This window comes from Chiloscyllium punctatum, chromosome 9 (assembly GCF_047496795.1).
Source record: "Chiloscyllium punctatum isolate Juve2018m chromosome 9, sChiPun1.3, whole genome shotgun sequence".
Taxonomy (NCBI): Eukaryota; Metazoa; Chordata; class Chondrichthyes; order Orectolobiformes; family Hemiscylliidae; genus Chiloscyllium; species Chiloscyllium punctatum.
In genome coordinates, this window is record NC_092747.1 from 83,765,802 (window position 1) to 83,788,438 (window position 22,637).

The 22,637-nt window shown below is 40.3% G+C and overlaps 1 protein-coding gene across 1 annotated transcript in view; it reads right to left on the reverse strand.

Annotated features, from left to right (window-relative positions):
* gpc5a (glypican 5a) overlaps nucleotides 1-22,075 on the reverse strand; it is a 995,175-nt gene extending 973,100 nt beyond the window's left edge. Inside the window, exon 1 of the mRNA XM_072577903.1 lies at nucleotides 21,331-22,075. Within this exon, the coding sequence (XP_072434004.1) occupies nucleotides 21,331-21,484 (154 nt within the window). The 5' untranslated portion in view covers nucleotides 21,485-22,075. The remainder of the gene's footprint in view (nucleotides 1-21,330) is intronic.
* Between the last annotated feature and the right edge of the window lie 562 nt (nucleotides 22,076-22,637).

Below are 22,637 nucleotides of genomic sequence, written 5' to 3' on the forward strand. Positions count from 1 at the left end.
AACATTTTATTTTTGTTGTCTGTATGTGTATGTAGGGAGTTTTAGAAGGAGCTTAGAGTTTTAATTGGTAGAATTATAGGGCAACAGCTCACTTGTTGTTTACCTGTGATTAGAATCTATTTATTCATAAATAGCAGCCCTTGTTAAATCCAGATACATAATCCAGTTTTCTGTTAACCGGAGTTTCTCAGACAGATAAATGTGGAATTTCTTGTATTTTGATAAAATTTTTAGCTTTTGTGACAACTCTTGAAGTAATAGATCTTGACTTCCAATGACAACACACCCATGAATGCAAATGAATTTCTCAGTTATCACTGTTGGGAAGATTGACCTGTCTGAAACTTTCTTCCAACTTAATACCTTTCATAGCAGCCCCGCTTTCTTTCTGTTTTTCTTCCAATTGCAAAACTGAGTCTTCAGACTGAGTCACTGACAATTTGTATCAGCTCGGAGAAAGCTTTGTGTGTAGATACATTGCCCATCAACTTACTAGCTTTCAGAAACAAAGTACCCCATAACACTATTTTGCCTGCATTGGACTGATAAACATCCAACTGTTACAAGAGATACTATCAATAAAAATAAACAGTCTCCAGACTCCAATGTCAATTATTGTTTTCTCTTTGAAGTAATTCTGAACTAGCCAAAACCACTTTGCACTTATGTCACCTTCGATTTATTACTTGAACCAAAGAAGTTTCTTCACAAAATTAGTACTTATGTTTTTCTAACCTTACATGTCACTAGTCTGATTATGTCCACTCTTCTTTCCAAAACTGCTGACATTTCTTTTTTTTAATTACAATTTCTACTTCCTTTATTCCCCATCCCACGAAACAGATGTCACTCTGCTGCCAAATTGTTTTCTCGTTCAGGAGTTTATGAGCTTGTCCTGTTTAATGTTAAGCATAAATATCAGTACAAGTTTCAAACTAACCATCTGAGGAGATTTACTGGAGATTAACTAATGGCACAAGATAGGTAACATTTTAATACAAAATTCAGTGACACAATCAAATTAATTTAAATAAGAAACCATTGGAAAATAGGGTTTCTGACACCTGAAATTTATTTCCATGCCTTAAATATTTACGACATTGCACTTAGATCTTTTTAAGGCATTTTAAATATTCTTGCAGAAAAAAAATGGAAGACTTAGCCTGATCAGTTTCAACAGTTTTGTTGGATATCTACTCACTTCTCTATGGAGGCACAGTAGTCTACCACACCCAGCTGGCATTTCCAACTCAATGAAATGGGTGCTAAAGCAGCATACATCTTAGTGAAAGTAACATCTGTGCCAACAAAAGCTGTATTAATTTAGCAGTAACAAATGAAGAACAAGTTTCTTTCAATCTACAATTTGCCACATTCAGGATGTCATCACATTCAACATTTTCTGGGAACAACAAGGTTATTCAGCGTCAGCCAACAGTTCCACAGTCTGTTCACTGGGTGGCTCTGCAGTAATCTGATTTAATCCATCAAAATAAAGATTACCAGCTGCTCCATCCATGACTTTCCTTCATTATCAAATCAGAAGTTGGGATGTTCACCGATGATTGGAAAACATTCAGAAATTCCTCAAACAATGGAGCCCAGCTGTGTCCACTTAAAACAGGAATTGAACAGAACCCAAGCTTGGGTTGACAAGCAGCAAGTAATATGTGTGCCACTCCAGCGCCAAGCAATGACCATCACCAGCAGGAGAGAATGTAACCACCTCACCTGAAGATGCAATGACACGACCATTGTTGAATCCATGACTAATAACATTCTAAAGCTCTCTATTGACCAAAAGCCAGAACTGGACAAACCAAATCAAAATTGTGGCTAGAAAGCTTGTAGCGAGTACCCACTTCTTGATTCCCCAAAAATCGGTCTAACATGTACAAGGCACAAGACAAGAATGTGAATGAATACTGTTCACTTGTCTTGTGAATGCAGCTGCAACAACACTCAAGATGCTTGACCCCATCCAGGACAAAGTGGCCCACCTGACTAGCACGTCATCTATCAGCTTCAACACTCAATCATGGCACCATTGACACAGAGTGCAGCAATGTGCATCATCCACAAAATGCATTGCAGATATTCACCAAGGCTGCTTGGACATCACCTTCCAAACCTGTGACCTCTACAATCCGGAAGAACAAGACCAACACACGTATGGGAATATCACCATTTGCAATTTCTCTTCCAAATCATACACCATCCTGATTTGCAACTAGATCACTGCTTCTCATTATCACATGGTCAAAATCTTATAACTTCCTTCTAATAACATGTATGTCTCTATACTTCGAGGACTTCACTATTTCAAGAAGGTAGCTCACCACTTTCTCCCCAGCCAGCAAAAGCTACATCCTGTGAACAAATAAAACAAACTATACTTAGACAACCCTTGAAAGTAGTAAAAGACACAAGGTGGATTATCAATGAAATATGAAAAGTAGGCCACATACAGAGGTGTGAGGACAAATAAAATTTGGATTAAAAAGATGGTTTCTAAGAGTCAATCTAGGAGCAAACAGCTTAGTGCCTTCACTGCTTGAGATAAGGCTGCAAATAGTAAACTGATTAAAATCAGGCATGAGCCTGAATTGGGGGAACAGAGATATATCAGAAATGATTACAGAAATGGCCATAGCAAGATCTGAAAGGAAAAATGCAGTGCCAGGGATCAACATGGATGAACATGGCTTGGAACTTAGTGTGAATTAGGAAAGGTTCAGATGGCCTCAAGAGGGTAAAAGATGACAGGTCAGCCACAAGTAAATTGGAATAGTCATGTAGCAAATGCATAAATGAGACCATCAACAAGAGATGAACTGTGGCAGGGATGGAGTCAGGTGATAAAACAGAACAGATGTGAATAGTTTTAGTCATGGTGCATATATGTGGTGAGAAATTTATCTTAGGCACAGATAAAGACACCATATGTAACAGTCTAGTTCAGCCTCAGTTAAAAGGAGAGGGATGGTGTCAACAGCTAGAGGGTGAGATTTGTAGCGAACATCAATAATAATAGTTTTGGTTTTTCATATTTCTTCATTAATTTTGTAGAATGTGAGCATTACATACACGGCCAGTATTTGTTGTCCATCACCATTTACTCTTGGACATTAAGGTGCCCTCATGAAAAACTGCAATTTACATGGTGTAACTACACCCACTGTGCTGTTTAGAAGAGAGGTTCAGTATATAGATCCAGCAAAGATGAACCAGCTGGATGGTTTGTGACTTGCAGAGGAACTTGCAAGTGATGATATTCCCATTTTCCTGCTATCCTTGTTCTTTCAGGTGAAGCTGATTGCCCTTTAGAAGGTTCTATTAAAAAAAACACACTTTTTGAAAACCATTTGTACAAGGTAGACATTGGTGTCACCATTTGTCAGATGTGGGTGTATAAGGTGGGATACCAATCAAAGATACACCTGTGTCCTAGATGACATTACACATCTATCTTATAGATGGAAGAGAGTATTTTGGGTGTTAAATTAGCTTCTGGTTAGTCACTGTTAATTTCGCTACCTGTCCTTATTGAACGGTTTATATTATACAAAAGATGACCATAAGAAAATGAATATTTTACATACCAACAGGTTAAAATGTAACGTACTTCACTATACTAATCCCATCACATCTTATTTATACAATCACATTTCTATTTCACCTCAGGACTGAACATTTTTATTCTTTTCTCCATAGATGAAGGATCAACCTTCACAATTTCCATCAAATACAGCAGGATATCATGAACAAACTCTTCCCTTCGCTTTCAATATTCCATTGAACAATTCTCTCCCCAAAACCCTGATTCCCTCCTCCATGACCCTGAGACCTCAATGTCTTCCTATGGCATCTTCCCATGCAGTTACAGAAGGTGTAACATTTTCTTTTATACCTCCTCCACTCTGTCCCAAATATTCCCTGAATTAGCAATTTACTGTATTCCCTTCATTCGAGTTTACAGTAGTCAATGCTCACAATTTGGTTCTCTCTACATTATGGAGATCAAACCCAGACAAATTGTTCACCTTGCAGAGTGTCTCTGCCCAGTCATAAACATGGCCCTGACTTTCCAATCACTTGACATTTTATCACACCGTCTTACTTCTGTGCTCATATGTCTGTCCTGGAAGTGCATTGTTGTCCAACAGAAGCTGAAGAAATAGTATTTCATTTTCTGTTTAGACTTTTTACAGCCTTCTGGATTCAATATTGTGTTCAATAACTTCAAACCATGGATTCCGTCTGCTAAATTGACTTGTTCTTCACCACCATCACCAGCTCCCATCCCTAACTGTAGATTTTTCTGCATCATGTCTTTGCAGTTTTACATTCAGTCAAAGCTCATCTACATTCTAACACGAGGACCTATTTTGGCTCTATTCCTTGTCTTCACAACAAATATCACCTCTCCCTTGGCCTTTTGTTCTATGGCAACTTTAATATCCAACTTAACATAATCTTTCCCTGATTTTCCTTACTATTCCACTTACTCCTCACCCCTTTTCAATACCACAAAAGTTAATGTTTCCACCTTTTCTCAGTTCCATCGAAGAATCATTGGACTTGGAATGTTAACTCAATTAACTCTGTTTATCTCTCCACAGATGCTGTCAAACCTGCTGAGTTTCAGTCTGTTTTTAGTTAGGCTTACACATTTTTCCTATTGTGAAAAGAATGTGTACAGCAGATTTTTTTAAAAAATGTCTGACAAAGATTCTACACACATAGCCTGAGAGATTCATATAATCTATTCTTAAAGTTATGCCAGAAAACTAAGTGTTTTTAATTAGTGTTCCCACTTTGAGCCTTTTAATTGACCTCTGGGAATGTGCATGGATTATGCTTGAACATTGCAACAGAAAGCAGAAATTGTGACGGGCAAAAGAATCAAATATGTAAAAAGTCTTCCACAGTGTTGTGTAAGGGATTTGCTTTTAATAATCTTCTACAGCATCAGCATTCAAAAGTTTCATGCATTGCGGGAACAATATTACAGAGGAGGAGGTGCTGGGCATTGTAAAATGCATAAACATGGATAAATCCCCAGGACATGTTCAAGTGTACCCTAGAACTCTGTCGGAAGCTAGGGAAGTGATTACTGGGCCCCTTGCTGAGATATTTGTATCACTGAATGTCAGAGGTTAGGTGCCAGAAAACTGAAGGTTGGCTAATGTGTTGCCAATATTTAAGAAAAGTGGTGAGAAAAAGCCAAGGTACTATAGACCCATGAGCCTGACATTGGTGGTGGGCAAGTTGTTGGAGGGAAGCCTAAGGGACAGAATCTACATGCATATAGAAAGGCAAGGACTGATTAGGGATAGTCAACATGGCTTTGTATGAGGGAAATCATGTCTCACTAACTTGATTTGAGTTTTTTGAAGAAGCAACAAAGGGGATTGATAAGACCAGAGTGGTAGATTTGATATATATGGACTTCAGTAAGACGTTCGACAAGGTTCTACATTGTAGACTGGTTAGCAAGGTTAGATCACATGGAATATAGGGAGGACTGGCCATTTGGATACAGAACTGGCTCGAAGGTAGAAGACAAAGGGGGGTGGTGGAGGGTTGCCTTTCAGACTGGAGACCTGTGACCAGTGGTGTGCCACAAGGATCGTTGCTAAGACCACTTCCTTTCATCATTTATATAAATGACTTGGATGTGAAATTAGGAGGTAAGATTAGTAAGTTTGCAGATGACAACAAAATTGGAAGTGTAGTGGACATCGAGGAAGGTTACCTCAGAGTACAACAGGATCTTGATCAGGTAGGCCAATGGACTGAGGAGTGGCAAATGGAGTTTAATTTAGAAAAATGAGAGGTGCTGCATTTTGGAAAGGCAAATCAGAGCAGGGCTTATACAGTTATTGGTTATGTCCTGGGGAGACCTTAGAGTGCAGGTTCACAGTTCCTTGAAAGTAGAGTCTCAGGTGGACAGGATACTGAAGAAGGTGTTTGGTATGCTTTCCTTTATTGGTCAGAGCATTGAATATAGGAGTTGGGAGGTCAATTTGCGGCTATACAGGACATTGGTTAGGCCACTTTTGGAATATTATGTGCAATTCTGGTCTCCCTCCTATCAGACTGATGTTGTGAAACTTGAAAGGGCTCAGAAAAGATTTACAAGGATGTTGCTAGGGTTGGAGGATTTGAGCTATAGGGAGAGGCTGAACTGGCTGGGGTTATTTTCCCTGGAGCGTTGGAGGTTGAGGGGTTACGTTATAGAGGGTTTACCTTATGAGGGGCATGGATAGTGTAAGTAGACAATACAATGTCCTTTCCCTGGGGTAGGGGAGTCCAGAATTAGAGGACATGGATTTAGGGTGAGAGGGGAAAAAGTTAAAAGGGACCCAAAGGGCAGCTTTTTCATGTAGATGGCAGTGTGTATATGGAATGAGCTGCCAGAGGAAGTGGCGGAGGCTGGAACAAATACAACATTTAAAAGGCATCCGGATGGGTATATGAATCGGAAGGGTTGAGAGGGATATGGACCATGTGTTTGCATATGGGCCTCGGTTAGGTTAGGACATCTGGTGGCAATGGTTGAGTTAAACTAAAGGGTCTGTTTCCGTGCTGTACATCTCTATGACTATGAGTCTAATAGATCATCACTTTGATGATAGAAGCAACAAAATTATAATAGAACACAGATCATAGAATAGAACTGCACAGTACAAGCCCTTCAGCCCTCGAAGTTGTGCCAATATTTTATCCTGGGTAGGCAGGCAGGAGCCTGGAGGAACACAGCAAGCCAGGCAACATCAGGAGGTAGAGAAGTCGACATTTCGGGTATAACTCTTCTTCAGGACTCGGGGTGGGTGCAGAGGGAGCTGCAGATAAAGGGGATGGCTGGAGCAGGGTGGTAAAATGGGGATAGGTGAAGACAGGCAGAGGGTATGGCCTGGTTAAGTCAATGAGAGGAATGAATCCAGTTAGTGGCAGGGAGAAGTGGAAGGGTGGTGAAGGGGCTGGGAAGAGATTCAAGGGATGAGAAGGGAGGTTATTTGAAACTCGAGAACTCTGTGTTAAGTCCTCCGGACTGTAGGGTGCCCAGGCAGATGATGAGGTGCTGTTTCTCCAATTTGCTGTTTAGTTCATTGTGGCAATGAAGGAGGCCAAGGATAATCATGTTGGGAAGGGAGTGGGAAGGTGAATTAAAATGGGCAGCAACTGGGAGGTCTGGTTGGCCCCTGTGGGCCCGGTTGAGATACTCGGTGAACCATTCCCTAAGTTTACATCTGGTCATTCCGATGTCAAGAAGACCACATTGGGAACACCTGATGCAGTAAACTAGGTGGGAAGAGAGGCAGGTGAACCTCTGTCTCACCTGGAATGACTGTTTGGGTCCTAGATGGAGGTGAGGGGGTGGTTTATGAGCAGGTTTTGCATCTTTTCCCATTGCAGGGGAGGGTACGTAGGGTTTCAGGGGGTTTGATGGGGAGAGTGACACAAACCAAGGACTATCGAAGGTAATGGATCTTGCGGAACACAAAAAGGGGTGGAGGGGAAGATGTTCTTGGAGGTGGGGTCTAGTTGGAGTTAGCAGAAGTGTTTAAGGATGATGCGTTGAATGCGGAGACTAGGCTAGAACAAGGGGGACTCTGTCTTTATTGCATTTGAGGGGGGGTAGTTTAGAACAGTGGAACGGGGATTGGAGATGGATGTGGTGGAGGGCTTTTTGGATGACTGAGGGGGAGAAAGCACGTTGTTTGAAATCGGTGGACATCTGGGATGCTTGGGAGTGGAATGTCTCCTCGTCTGAGCAGATGCAGCGGAGGTGGAGGAATTGGGATAATGGGGTAGAGTTCTTGCAGGGTACTGGGTGACAGGAAGTGTAGTGCAGGCATTTCTAGGAGTCTGTAGGTTTGTAGTAAAGGTCTGTTTGGAGACTGTCGCCGGAGATGGAAATGAACAGGACAAGAAAGGGGAGGGAGGTGTCCAAGATAGACCAAGTGAATTTGAGGGCAGGATAGAAATTGATTGCAAAGTCAATGAACTGCTCTGGTTCAGCCTGGGTACAGGATGCTGCACTGATGCAGTCATCGATGTAACGACAGAAGAGTAGGGGCACAGTGTCTGTGTAGGTACCGAAGGGAGGACTGTTTGACATGGTCAAGAAAGAGCCAACAATAACCCCAGCTACACCTGCCTCGTTATCCTGGCTATGTCAAACAGCCCCTTGCTTAAATCCATATACACCACATCCACTGCTCTGTGCTCATCAATGTGTTTTGTCACATCCTCAAAGAATTTAATAAGACTTGTGAGGTATGACCTGCCCCTCGCAGAGCCATGCTGACTATCTCTAATCAAGCTGAAAACGTGTTGCTGGAAAAGCGCAGCAGGTCAGGCAGCATCCAAGGAGCAGGAGAATCGACATTTCGGGCATGAGCCCTTCTTCAGGATTCCTGAAGAAGGGCTCATGCCCGAAATGTCGATTCTCCTGCTCCTTGGATGTTGCCTGACCTGCTGCGCTTTTCCAGCAACACATTTTCAGCTCTGATCTCCAGCATCTGCAGTCCTCACTTTCTCCTATCTCTAATCAAGCTATGCTTTTCCAAATAATTATAAATCCTGTCTTTTAGAATCCTCTCCAATAATTTGCCCAGCAGTGATGTAAGCCGGACTAGTTTGGAATTCCCAGGGTTACACCTATTCCCTTTCTTGAAAAAGGGAATGATAAGTCACACACATATTCAATAGAAGACTTAATTATGCAGCTCAATACTTCTCAATAACAATGCCGTGTTGAGGGCTTCAAACTCCCAGCTCAGAACTTTAAAGAGGATAGTGGTGCAGAGGTGTTGAGGTTGGAGTGCAGTGCAGGTGAATAATGCAATCCTGCGATCCAATTTAACATGGTAAATCTCATTCAAATGTTGCCACTTTGGCACCTCCTGAAATTAGCAGGCAGGATCTCAAGACTTGGAGGTAGATACAGGATCCAAAGAAGCAGGTCACCACCTCAGTAACACATTTTAAACTATCATTATGCTCATCTCTTTAGATCCAAATCATGTTTACTTCAGCTTTCATAGCAACTTTAGCACCAGCAATGCATCATGTCTGCAAATCCAACTTCAAATGATATTGCAGTGAAAATGACATTGGTTGATTCTCAACGTTCGTAACTTAATTCGGTCCAACATGTGCCTGCAGCAGGTTATCTCAACATGCCCAAAAGCTGGGTACTTAAATTGGCTAGAGATGGTAATGCAGAAAATTGTGCCCAGTCACCGTTTTAACTGTCTGGTCATAGTCAGAAAGCCAGAATTAAAATCAGGATTATAGTGAATAAAAAGGTCACTTAAAAACAAACTTGATTGATATTTTAGGGAAAGTAGCAAGCAGTCAATATGGTGTACATGGATTTTAGCAAGGTGTTTGACAAGGTTCCACATGTCAGACTAGTTAAACAAAAAGCCCCTGGGATTCAGGGGAATGTAATAAGCTCAGTACATAATTAGCATAATGGCACTTAACAAAGGGTAATTGTTGACAGATGTCAGGGGGCATTATCAAAAATTTTGCTTACAATACAAAAAATAGCCATGTGATTGATAGCAAGGAGGGAAACTGCAGACTACAGGAAAATATTAATGGTCTGGTCAGGTCGTCAGAAAAGTAGCAATGGAATTCAATCTGGAAAAGTGAGAGGTGATACATTTGGGAAAGTTACAAATACAATGGAATATACAAAAAATGGGAGAATACTGCAAAATAGAGAAAGTAATGGATGTTGGTGTGCATGTCAAATTCCCAAAGGTAGCAAGACACATTGATAAGTTGATTAAAAAGGCATATGAAATCCTTTCCTTTACTAACTGAGGCATGGAATGTAACAGCAAGAAGGTTATGCTGGAACTTAATAAACCAATTGTTAGGTCATAACTGAAGTACTGTTTGCAGTTCTGGTCACTTCATTACAGAAAGAATGTAATACACGAGAGAGAGTACAGAAGAGATTTATGGGGATATTGCAAGGGCTGTAAAATTGTAAGTATGAAGTAAGATTGGATAGGGTGGAGTTGACATCATTTGAACAAAGGATGCTGAGGAGAAATTTGAATGAGAGAGGCCTGGAGAGAGTGTATAGGAAGGCCTTACCTATCTTAGATGAGGAGACAGTGACTAGGGAGCAAAGAACTAAAAGTAGAAAGATTAAAGGATGAATAGTAAAACTCAGTTCACCTCAGAGGGTTGTAGACATCCAGAACTCACTACCTGAAAGAGCTAACCAAACATGTAACCTTCAATTCATATAAGATATGCCTGGAAATGCACCTCAAATACCATAACCTTCAGGAATAAGGCCATTTGTTGGAAAGTGAGGGAAACTCAGTAGGTCTGGCAGCATCTGTGGAGAGAAAGCAGAATTAATATTTTGAGTCCAGTGACCCTTCATCAGAACTGATAGTAGCTTGGAAAATGTGGTATATATGCTTAAAACAGAGGGTAGTGGGAGGTGCAAAAGAGTCAGTAGATAGGTTGAGATGGACCCCAGAGAGAAGGACAGTTAGGCAGACAAAAGGATGAATAATGGTGTTCCAGGGAGGGAGAAAAACAGATAATGAGGATCATTACTAGGTGAAAATGGTTTGGCTTTACAGAAAGCTGCCCAGATCATGATAGGCTCTGGGGTGTCGGATTGGATAAAGGACAGAGAAGGACGTGTTCAGGTTCTGAAATTATTGAATCCTAAAGACTGCACAATCTCTATGCAGAAAGTGAGATACTGATCCTCCAGCTTGCATTGAGCCTCACTGGATCTCACAGAACATAGGTGCTCTACAAAGATGGGAGGAAAACAGGCAATTGTAGCATCTTCTATGATTGCCTGGGAAGGTGCTGTGAATGTGCGAGGAGATTCTGGGAGTCAAGGAGGAGTGGACCAACATACCCTTTCTCCTCCACACACTCCTTGTTTTCAGCATAAATACCACCTTTTCCTAGACATTATCAGTTCTAAAGAAGATTCACTGGATTTGAAATGTTAACTCTGCTTTCTCTCCACAGATGCTGCCAGAACTGCTAAGGTTCTCCAGCAATATCTGTTTTAGTTTCTGATCTTCAGTATTCACAATTATTTGTTTTTAATTTATGTTGGAAGGTTAAACGGGCTATGTATCTCATTTTTCAGCTGACTCAGATATTATCGGCCAAGTAGCCTCTTTCTGTGCTGTACACATTATTTCTGATTCTGAAAAAACATTGGCATGGAAGATGCATTTGCCTTAAATAAAAGAGAAAGTGGAACAGAGAGAGAGAGAGAGAGAGAGAGAGAGAGACACGTACATTGTACAGAGGAAGATTGTTAAAAATAAAAATGTCAACAGTCCTGGAAATTTGAGCTATAAGGTGAGGCTGAACAGGCTGGGGCTGTTTTCCCTAGAATGTCAGAGGTTGTGGGCTGACCTTATAGAGGTTTACAAAATTATGAGAAGCGTAGATAGGATAAATAGACAAAGTCTTTTCCCTGGGGTCGGGGAGTCCAGAACTAGAGGGCATAGGTTTAGGGTGAGAAGGGAATGATATAAAAGAGACCTAAAGGGCAACTGTTTCACTCAGAGGGCGGTACATGTATGAAATGAGCTGCCAGAGGAAGTGGTGGAGGCTGGTACAATTGCAACATTTAAGAGGCATTTGGATGGGTATGTGAATAGGAAGGGTTTGGAGGGATATGGGCCGGGTGCTGGCAGGTGGGACTAGTTTTGGTAGGGATATCTGGTCAGCATGGACGGGTTGGACTAAAGGGTTTGTTTCCATGCTGTACATCTCTATGACTCTATAAGATATTCATATTTCTATGAACTCTCAATTGCATTCAAGATAATTTTACATGTAATCAACATTTGTCTAATAAATTTGAGAGGTCTTGAGAAAACAATTACACCTATTGATAAATAAATTAAATTCATTGATTTTCAACTGGTCTTGAAAAGGTGTCACAAAAGAAGCTTCAAATTAAAGGCTTAAAATATTAGAGTTTTGGCAGAATACTTGAAAACCTGTTATAGAAATGGCTTAGTTCCTCTCATGATAGTGAAATGGAATGACTGCAATTCAATCTGCTCACTTAGCATTTTATTTGGAGCCTTTCTATCTTCTGGTCCCCCGCCTCTTTTGAATCTAATGGTAAACAGAATTGGGAAGCTAAGTGTCTAGAAATTATGTACTTGTTATCATAAACTGAAGTCATGTCACTTGTGGTCTGACTTCATTTCATTGACTTAAACTAGCCCAGATTTTCTGGTCTCTATTTAGTCAAAGACCTGATGTCCAATAAGATGCGGGTCAGGACCCAATGGAGGTCCAATATACTGGTGCTCATAGGAATATCAGAGGAAGTTTAAATTTTCAACACAGAATTCTCCTGTTCTCTGGATCATTCCACAAAAAAGTCTCCTACCCTTCATCCATTCTCTCCATTCACAGACATTCACAGCAGACATTAGGCTTATCTTAAGTCACCTGATGCCATAAAAAGTCAGTTGTCTAGTCTTCTCCCTGACACTCCAGAGTTATAATGAAGCTCTTCAACCAAAGGTACAAACTGTATTTGTGGAAATGCTGAGATCAAACAACCCAGTCAGAAATGCTAAATAGCATCCAGATGGGCAAAGTAGGAACAGAGCAACAATCTGACAGTGATTGTAACTCCATGGAAGATTAGAGCCACTGTTTGTTAATGAACTGGTCAACGTCTGAAATTGCACAGCTCTATCCACTTGATAATGTTCATCACCACCCTACTTCACAAATCCCAATAGTGTTCACCCACTCCCCTCCCCCAATAAATACCTACTCGCCTCATTCTGACAGTGGCCCAATGTTAATGAACAGTGGTCAGAGGTCCTGAAAGCTATGAAGGTGAGCATTGCTGCGAGGGAAATGCAGACTGTAGAGGGTGTGCATGCTAAGCAATTCCGGATATTAAGGGGTTCAAGCTTCTATCAGGGAGCACTGTTACCATGGTGCTGGTGGTTTTGACACTTCAGCTTACTGAATTTATCCTGCACGCCACAGCAGGTTTGACCCCTGGTAAGAGAAAAGAAAATCTCTGTAAAATCTAAAATAAGTATTGTGCAAACAGCCAAGTTTCTATAGTTCTGGCATTGAGATTCCACTGCCGTGGGAAACTAGCAACGCTCAAAGCTTCCCATATAAATACCACAGACTGCATTTGTCAGGACTTCCCTCATGTCCTGAATTACATCAACTTAATTTGAATCATTCAATTCTCTCTATACTTGAAAGTCCAAGCCATTGTTTTTCAGCTCAGGTACAAAGGATGGTGAAGAGGACATTTGGCACACATGCCTTCATTAGTTAGAACATTGAGTATCGCAGTTGGGATGTCACGTTGCGGCCATACAGAACATTGTGAGGTCACTTTTAGAATACTTTGTACAATTCTGGTAGCCCTTCTATAGAAAAGAGGTTAAACTTGAGATGGTGCAGAAAAGATTTACAAGCATGTTGCCAGGATTAAAGGGTTTGGGTTATATAGACAGGCTGAATAGGCTGAGGATTTTTTTTTCCCAGAGCATCAGTGGCTGAGGGGTGATTTTTTACGATTTATAAAATCATGAGGGGTATGGATAGTTGGAATAGCAAAGTTCTTTTACCTAGGGCAGGGATGTCCAAAACTAGAGGGCACAGGTTTAAGGTGAGAGGGAAAAGATTTAAAAAGGACCCGAGAGGTACCTTTTTCATGCAGAGTGTGGTACATGAATGGAATGAGCTGCAAAGGTACAATTATACCATTTAAAAGGCATTGGATCAGGTTCTTGAATGGGAAGGGTTTCGAGGGATATGGGCCAAATGCAGGCAAATGGGCCTCGATTAGATTGGAATATCTGGTCGGAGCAGATGAGTTGGACCAAAGGGTTTGATTCGGTGCTGTGTGACTCTACCACTCTTTCACATCCTCAGGTCACAGACCATCGATGAAATATGCAGATGATGGGTGTGATTACATCTGGGTGTAAATTCAGATGAAACCCAAAAGAAATGTGACATGAGAAATATTGGCAAGAATAATAAAGGAGAGCAATAAGTGGTTAAAGGTTGAAACAGTTGAAAGAGTAAAGACAGCCTTTGGGATATCATCACATCAATCCACAATAGCAGAAGGACAAGATGATAACATTGCAAAATAAATAGAATCTTAAGTTCTAATACAAGGTCATTGAATAAAAGTGTTGCTTATGGACAACATTACACCTACCAGAAATCATTGGTTAGCCTTCATTGAAATTCTGTGTGTGATTCTGGTCTCCTTATTTCAGATGCATGTCACTATCAGAAAGGATACAGAAGAATGCTGCCAAATGATGTTGAGGACAAGGGGCTTTAATAATGAACATGCTTAATTAACTGATCACACAAATGGACATTTAATGTTAACTATTAATCTCAGCATCCTTGGATGAACATTTAAAGAGGACTCTTTTGAAGATTCACCATGACGTCGTCTCATATGAAGATCAAATCAGTGCTGTTTGGCTAGAACGATTAACATTTCAAAGTGTTTTGATTGAAGAGTTCAAAATTAAGAAGCGATTAGACAGTCAATTAAAATAGATTGCTACTAGTAGTTGTGAGGCCAAAGAACAAAGAATGGAGATACAAGATTAAATGCAAGATATTTGGGACAGAGAGGAGAAAGATTTTTCCGAAAATAAACAACTGAGAGACTTTGGAAGGTAATACCAGAATGAACAGTTGATGCACAAACATTTAAGTCAGATTAGATAGGCAATTCAAAGAAAGCGGTCAAAAATAATAAGAAACAGGCATGTCAGTTATAAAAATATTGAAAAATGGATGATAAAAAACAATTCAATTGGGCTGAATGGCCTATTACCATTTTGCAATTTCTATGGATATATACAGGACCTGTTAAAAAACTAACATCTTCAGCAAAGAGTAAGTAAACCAAAAATCAATGGAAAACAATGAAGAAACAAAACTTGCATGTTACTCAGTTAAGAAAATGAGACAAACACACTGACCCACCCAAACTACATTATGCTATGAGCAAAAATGAAGCAATTTTATACTACCAGTATATTTAACACTATAAGATAATTAATACTTTCCCAATGTATATTTTGATTTTATATATTTACGCTACACGTTAATCAAATAACAAAGTGTCTCATTTAAGTCATACATGTTATTCCATTCCAATTGTACAAAACAGAGAATTGCAAAACTAAAATCTAATTATACTCAGACATAAAATGTTCAAGACTGAATCATAATTATTACTTCAACAAGATTAGATAAATACTATGAAAATCATGTGTTATTTTATCTAATGTTTGCATAAACTTGGTCAGCACAGTGGGTCAGTGGTTACCACTGCGACCTGACAGAACCATTGACATGGGTTTGCTTCCATCCTCAGGCAAGTATCTGTGTGGAGTTTTCAATTTCTCCCTGTGTCTGTGTGAGTTTCCTCCCACAGTCCAAAAATGTGCAGGTTAGATGAACTGGTTAAGGAAAATGCAGGGTTACAAGAAATGTGGTGAAATGCCCTTTGGAGGGTTGGTTTGAACTTGATAGGCCAAATGGTCTGCTTCCACACTTAAGGGATTATATGATATGGACCCAATACTTGTATTAATGCCTCTCAACACATAGGCATTTTGTTATATATGCAGCATGTTAATAGAATTCTTGAAATTTTGCTGCAAATTTCAGGCCTGTTACAAACAAAAGCACAAATTTGCATCCCTATTATGTTGTTAGTGGTGTTTTAAGAAATAATATGCAGTCAGTAAATTCTATCTAATATATACACCACACATAACATTTTCTTATAACAGATTATATTAAGAAAGTGTATTATAATTTCATCGAGTATCAACAGCAAAAGCATCTCAATGTTGGATGAATTGAATGAAGCAGCACAGATGTGAAATATGTTACAAAATATAAGTGATTCCAGGAAATGATTTCAGTACTGCAACATAATCCAAGTTCACTGAGAAATTATAAGCAGTTTTAGTCTTCCTTTTGCATTTGTGATGTCATCTGAATGCCTCAATTTGTGTAGTCACTTTCCAGCATCAAGTACGCTCTACAAAATGCAATTAGTAATTCCCATGGCACAGCACTCTGTCAGTATTAATCAGATAGCTTTGTACAAACTATTGCAAGATGTTATTCTATTTTTCTGTTTTGTCATTCATGACAAAACAACTTAATTTCCAAGACTTTATTGAAACACATGTCCTGTCAATTGAGTCCACAGCAAATTATGCCATGATTTTAAAATAGCTGTATAATTAGCACAAGAAATAATACCATCACATCTAATATTTTGATGTAGTTCCTCAACCTGCACAGCTCAGAACAGATGGTTTCCAAGTATAAAATGTTGATTTTCAGGAAAAAGTAATCAATATTCAATTGATAATTTTGTGCCAGCTAATGATTATAGTGTGTACATGTAATCTTCATTGACATCACATGAAAGCACAAAAGTCTATTTTCTTTACCTAAAGAAATTATGCCTTTTTTAAAACAAAATGAGAGTTAAAACTCGTGATCATTTTTTGCCATCTTGAAAATCTATACAAACTCATTATTAAAGTGCAAATTATGGGCCATGATGAAACAAATTTAATACAGCTTGCCAACTATCCAGCATTTTGTAAAAAAAATCATTGTAAATAAGAGGCAGTGTAATCCATAAATATTCAAAGTTGTCATATTTATGATTAAAGTTAATTTAGAGGCCATAGACCAAAGAAAGTAATTCACTAATTCCCTATCAAGGTCAATTATGGATGAGGAACATCTATTGATGATGACATACCACGATTCTTTTTAAAAGTACATGAAGACCAAGCCGATAAACTTATTGAGGTATACTTCCATTTTATTTTAATATTTCATCAACAGAAATTTAGTAAAAATATAATTATCACCCATATTGCTGGACTACCTCCTCTGCATCCCTGCCTTTACTGTTGTTATTCCACGCTATTCCCATGTTAACATCTGGATGAACTCCATAATAAACTGTAATTGCTTCTGGGATTGTCAATCCAAATATAAACCCACATAATACAGAAAACTGTATCAGTTTATGAAAGAATGTTCACTTTTTAATACAGTATAAAGAACACTGACAAATTCCTCCATCACTTCAAGGTACAGGAAATGCTTACATAGTAGCACTGCTAAGTGCAGTTGTTTCACAAGGAGGTCTTTTTGGTTCACTCAAGGAGAAATGCCCAGTTTATACAATTTGTTTATATTGTAGTTCTGACAAGTTAGCACAAACACATATAATATTTGCTGCCTATAGCAACTATGTCTTTTTCTACACTTTCATTAACAACAGAAAAAGAATAGTATCAGAAAAAAAATCTTTTTGTTGTTGTTTCATTTACAGTTATAAATTTAGCTGAACAAAAATAATAAGATTTTAGAAAAGTATCTGAAAAATCAGAAAGAAAAATGAAATTTCTTTGAAAGGTGGGGATTGCAGATTCTTTACATGCAAAGATCATGGGAAGGCTTGTCTTTGTGTAATTGGCTTGATTTTCAGTGACCAAAGAGGTCAGTTTGTTCTGCATGCTTTTGAGCAGCAATGGCATCAACACTCACGATTTCTGGGAGCATTGGCACAACACAAGCAGAATCCTTCATTGTCTGTATTTTTCTTCTGCAGTTTCACATTTGTTAGTTTTGAAATTGTAGGTTGTGTTCCTGGTTCATGTGTCAACTGTCTGCGTTAGCAGCTTCCAGCTCCCACATTAACTGGTCAGATGTCAGCGAGAAAAAGCTCCCTTCTCAGCCCATCTTTGAAACACTTGCAAAGTACTTTGGTGTCCAGTGAATTTATTTCACAATAAAGCACTGCTTTTGGCATCCCAGAATCCTCCAAACATGACATATGTCCTGCTTAATCCAAATGGCATTGTAAGAGAATGCACCTGATTCGAGATAAATTGGCTGTGTTGGGAACTTAATTGTAATCTTGTTCACTGATGTTCATGATGAATCAAAGACAGCATTGATGGGAGCCCTCTGGCAATCATGTTTTTTTTTCTGTGAAGAGCTTATGTTTGCAATTCAAACAAAACAGTCCTGGTGATCACCATTCCTATACTTGAGTTTTATTAGAAATGCCTGATAAAAACTTTTGCCAGACATACTTTGTGAGGCATCAGAAGGAACTATTAACTTTGGACAGTTAAGTGTCTATGCCCTTGTTGAAAGTGGTATCATTTGAAATAATACTATTCAGAAAGGTAATCTGTGCTACTGTACTAAGTTTGCTTCTGTCAATGCAGACATGTAGTGGAGTGTAATTTCCTTGGGACTGTGGTGGGTACAGCATGTCTGTTTTCTTTAGGCCAACAGTAAAGTCTAAAAGGCATTTGCTGCTCCTGAGCAATTGTTTATAATGAATTGCATTCTCTCCTATATATGTGCCAGAAGAGCACAATCACCAGCCTCACAATAAGCTCTCAAGTGATGTGGTATGTAATAGTAATTACTATAAATTGAGGACTGACACCTGTTCAAAAGCAGATGTGTATGCCTTCTTTCAGCATTTCTTTGCCTCTTGACTGGGCAAAAGGAATAAAAGAGGAAAGAGTCGATATTAGATACAACTTTCCTGAACATTAATGAAGATAGGAAAACTGTCTGAGAGTGTTCCATTCTGCTTGAACTTCTGGCCTAGAATATACAACAAAGAATAATGAGGAATATTCGAGGGCACCCCAGTTGAGATTATTTCTTCCAATACCCTCTGATTGACTTGTATCACACATCTTGATGAGAACTATAGAAGAAGCATAGAGGCCTTTACATTTGTTTGTTCTTTACAATTCTGGACCATTCAGCCCAAACCTCATGCCCGTAGATCTCCAATTGGCTTTGAATATGTATTGACTACCAGGAAGACTTTCTTGGGGTGGCTCAGTGGTGAGCACTGGTTTGATTCTATCCTCGGGCCATTACCTGTGTGGAATTTGCACATTTTCCTCATGTCTGCATGGGTTTCCTCTGGGTGTTCTGGCTTTCATAGTCCAAAGACGTGCAAGTTAGGTGGATTTGCAAAGCTAACTTGCCCATTGTGTCCAGGTATGTGCAGGCTAAGTGAAACAGCATTGGGAAATGCATCATATTCAGCCTAATCAGTGTCTTTCGCATTGTTTCCTCTTGTGCTCCATGCTTATTTTAGAAAGTGATCCCATGTGCTGTCACAGCCACTTTCCTAACTTTTGCCATAACCTTCAAACATATATGGATCTATGCCCCATATGAGCAAGGCTGCTATTCTCCTGCATTCTCTTTAAAATTGCATCATTTTGTTTTAGTGGCTCTCATCCATTCCAGTAAAGTGAATCTTTTTGTACTTTTGAACACTTAATAGTACCAGTTATATGTCCCGGGTGAAAAGGATAGGGTAAGGAGTGTGGGTCTGAGTGGGATGCTCTTTAGGAGGTCATGCAGGCTCAATGGGCTGAATGGCCTGCTCCCAGAGATTCTATGATTTTATTGTTGGAACAATTCTATTTAGAAGCATGCTAGCCAAGATTTTGCCTTCAATATACTACAAAGTGATGCCTCTAATTCGCACATCGGTCCCTGTTCTTTATGGATCAAATTAGTACATCCATGCATTGTATTTTTTTTCAATGAAGAGCTATAGTGACAGTTAATCCCAACTGTATCCCGTGGCAACACCCTGACCAATAACAGTCAACCTCTCTGGTTTGAATTTAATCTATTAATGAAGATTGACAGTTAACAGTTCTTGTTGCATTTCACTGTTAACCACAGTCCAACCAATTTTTCATGCAGTATAAATTGTTGTTTCCTTCATAAAGTGGGTTTTTCAGCATTTCAGAACTGATTCATGTGCCTTTTTTTTAGGAATGTTTTAAGATTTTTAAAACTTCTACCAAATCTCCCCTTAAAGGAAAATAGCCTCATTACCCCGTCTCTCCTTTTTAGTGCAGTCTTTTATCAATTCCTCTAAATCTCCTCCGACCCTATCGAAAGCATTGACATTTTTTCCCCCCAATGTACTGTGGCCAATTTGATGCATCATATCGAGTCTAACCAGTGTGCATAAAGTTTTAGCATTACTGCCTTCCTGGAACATACATGGACCCATATCCCAAGGCCTCTATTCTTGCATTCTCTTTAGAATTGTATCATTTTGTTTATAGAGCCTCTCATCTTTTCTAGTAAAGCGAATCACCTCACACTTTCGAGGACTGGATAGTATCTGCCATATTCCCACCCAGCCATCAGTCTGCCGCAGTCATCCTGAAGTCTGTTATTCTCCTTAATGTTTACTACCTTTCCAAGTTTTCTGACATTTGCAAACTTGGAAATCATGTCATATATATTCGAATAGAAGCATGATACCGGAAATCTGACATGAAATAGACACTGCTGGAGAAGTTTCCTTTTATATTAAACCCTAGGTCACTAATATTTTATGAAAAAGAACTTTTTTTTTCAACTCCTGGATGAGATAACTGCATTTTGCTTCAATGTGAAAAAATGCATTCACCATTAATCTTTGTTTCCTAACCCATTGCTAATTTTCCGTTCATACAGACGCTGCAAATTTTATTGTAGATGGAGCTTTGGAAAGTGTGCATGCGCATCCATTAAATGATTCGACAGCAGTGAAACACCCATACAAAAATAAATCATAGTGGCTGCAATCCTTTCAACTGGTTAATTCGTGGTTTTCGGTTTAAATGTATCTGATGGTTTGTATGCAAAACAGTGGAAGTAGCAACGGAGGTAACGCAAGCTGAATTTCGTCAGGAACTGTTCTGTCGCTGCATTACAGCCGCTTTGACAGAAACATTCGTTTCCCCGATAGACATACAGCCAGAACAGCGGGACAAACCGGGAGGGAAATCACACTCTGCATTTTAACCCACTTTATATGCCCCACCCCCACCTTAAAATAAAACACGGCGCCAGTTTGAAACGAACCCGTCTTGGGACTGACTCTTTGTCATTCGGATTGTTGTCGGTGCTCTTACGATCTCCATCTCAAAATTCACTAAACTAATTGGGCAGCGTCTAAATGTTCCCCTCTGGTGTACAGTACCGTGATAATCCACGGTGTGTTTCTGTGCAATGTGGAATGATGCAGCGCCAGTTGCGGAGTCTGTTTTGAACCTGGAGGTGACGGCTCGCTGTCAAATCGGGATGCAGAGGGAGCGGGATTTGGGAGGCTGGGGGCTGTGGGGTGGGGGTGGAGGGGACGGCTGATGGTATGTCAAACAGATGATGGTCGGTGCTCACCTGGCCTGGGACTCTCTGGCAGCCACCTGGACGGGCCGATCTGTCGCCGCTGGAAAACTTTCTTGACCTCCTGACAGTCGGGCTCAGTCCCATCTGAACTCCCGAGCAGCAAGAGAAGGAGGACAGCCGCCCTGATACAAGATGCGCCCTTCATCCTTATCCAAGCTCCCTGTGCTTCGCCTGGGACATCAATCCACACCTGGAACTTGCTCAAACTTTTTTCTCTCTCTCTCTTTATAAATGTATATATTTCCGGCCTTCCCTCAGACCCGGACGTTTCTCCTGAAAACAAAAACTGAAGCAGTCGCAAAGAAAAGGTACGTAACTAGGGCGCGATCAAAGTGGCAGGAACCAGCGAGTTTTCTCCGCCAGGTCCCCACTCTTCTCCGGCTGCTGATTTTTACAATGTCAATACGAGTTGGAAATGTTACAAAGTCACACCGACAGGGGTGGGGGGAGAAATGTGAAAAGCTGAAGGGTGGAAAGCAGCGAGCAGCCTCTGTGTCGACCCCATCCCCTCCTCGGGATGAAGTGGCCGGAGTTTCGCACCGAGCGAAGCCGCCCAGCGCCCGTCTCTCCGCGAATGAGCGCCTCACTCCCAACAAGCGGACCGCTGCCTGTTGTGATTTGGAGGTGCCGCTGTTGGACTGCCTGTATTCTACGCTTCAGATCAGAGCCACCCACTGGCTGCTGTAGGACTTCCAGCTCCGTGCAAGCTGTGCACTTTGCAAATTGGCAATATCGTTCCTATTTTAAATGAAGACAATATCACCAACCTAAGAGCAGACACTCGGCAGGTTTGGCAGCAGCTGGGGAGAGACGGAATGAACATTTCCGGTACGGTGTGACTCCAGAATTCACCTGTATATCCAATCTACATTCGTGAACTTGGCCTTCTTTTGTCCACGTTGATACTTGCAACAAAAGCACATAGTTTGGCTCGAGTGTTTTTTTTAACTTGAGAAAAAAATACAATAAAACTTGGGAAATGGTCCGAACTCATCTTGAACATAGAAAAGTGATCCCACCTGATCACCAGAATTTGAACTCCGTCTTGTGTCTCAGGACCTTGCGGAAGTCTCGGTGCATTGGGAGATGTAACCTTCCCACTAACCTGTAACCTCTGTCAAACCACCGAGTTAAGGTGAGGTGTGAGTGATAGCCCTCGAAATCAAGGCCATATTTGACTGAGGATGGCATCAAGGATTCCCAGCAAAACTGGAATCAGTTGGAATCGGAGGAAACTCTCCACGGGTTAGAGTCATACCTGGCGTAAGGAGGTAGGGCAGAATGGTGTGCAGTGATTG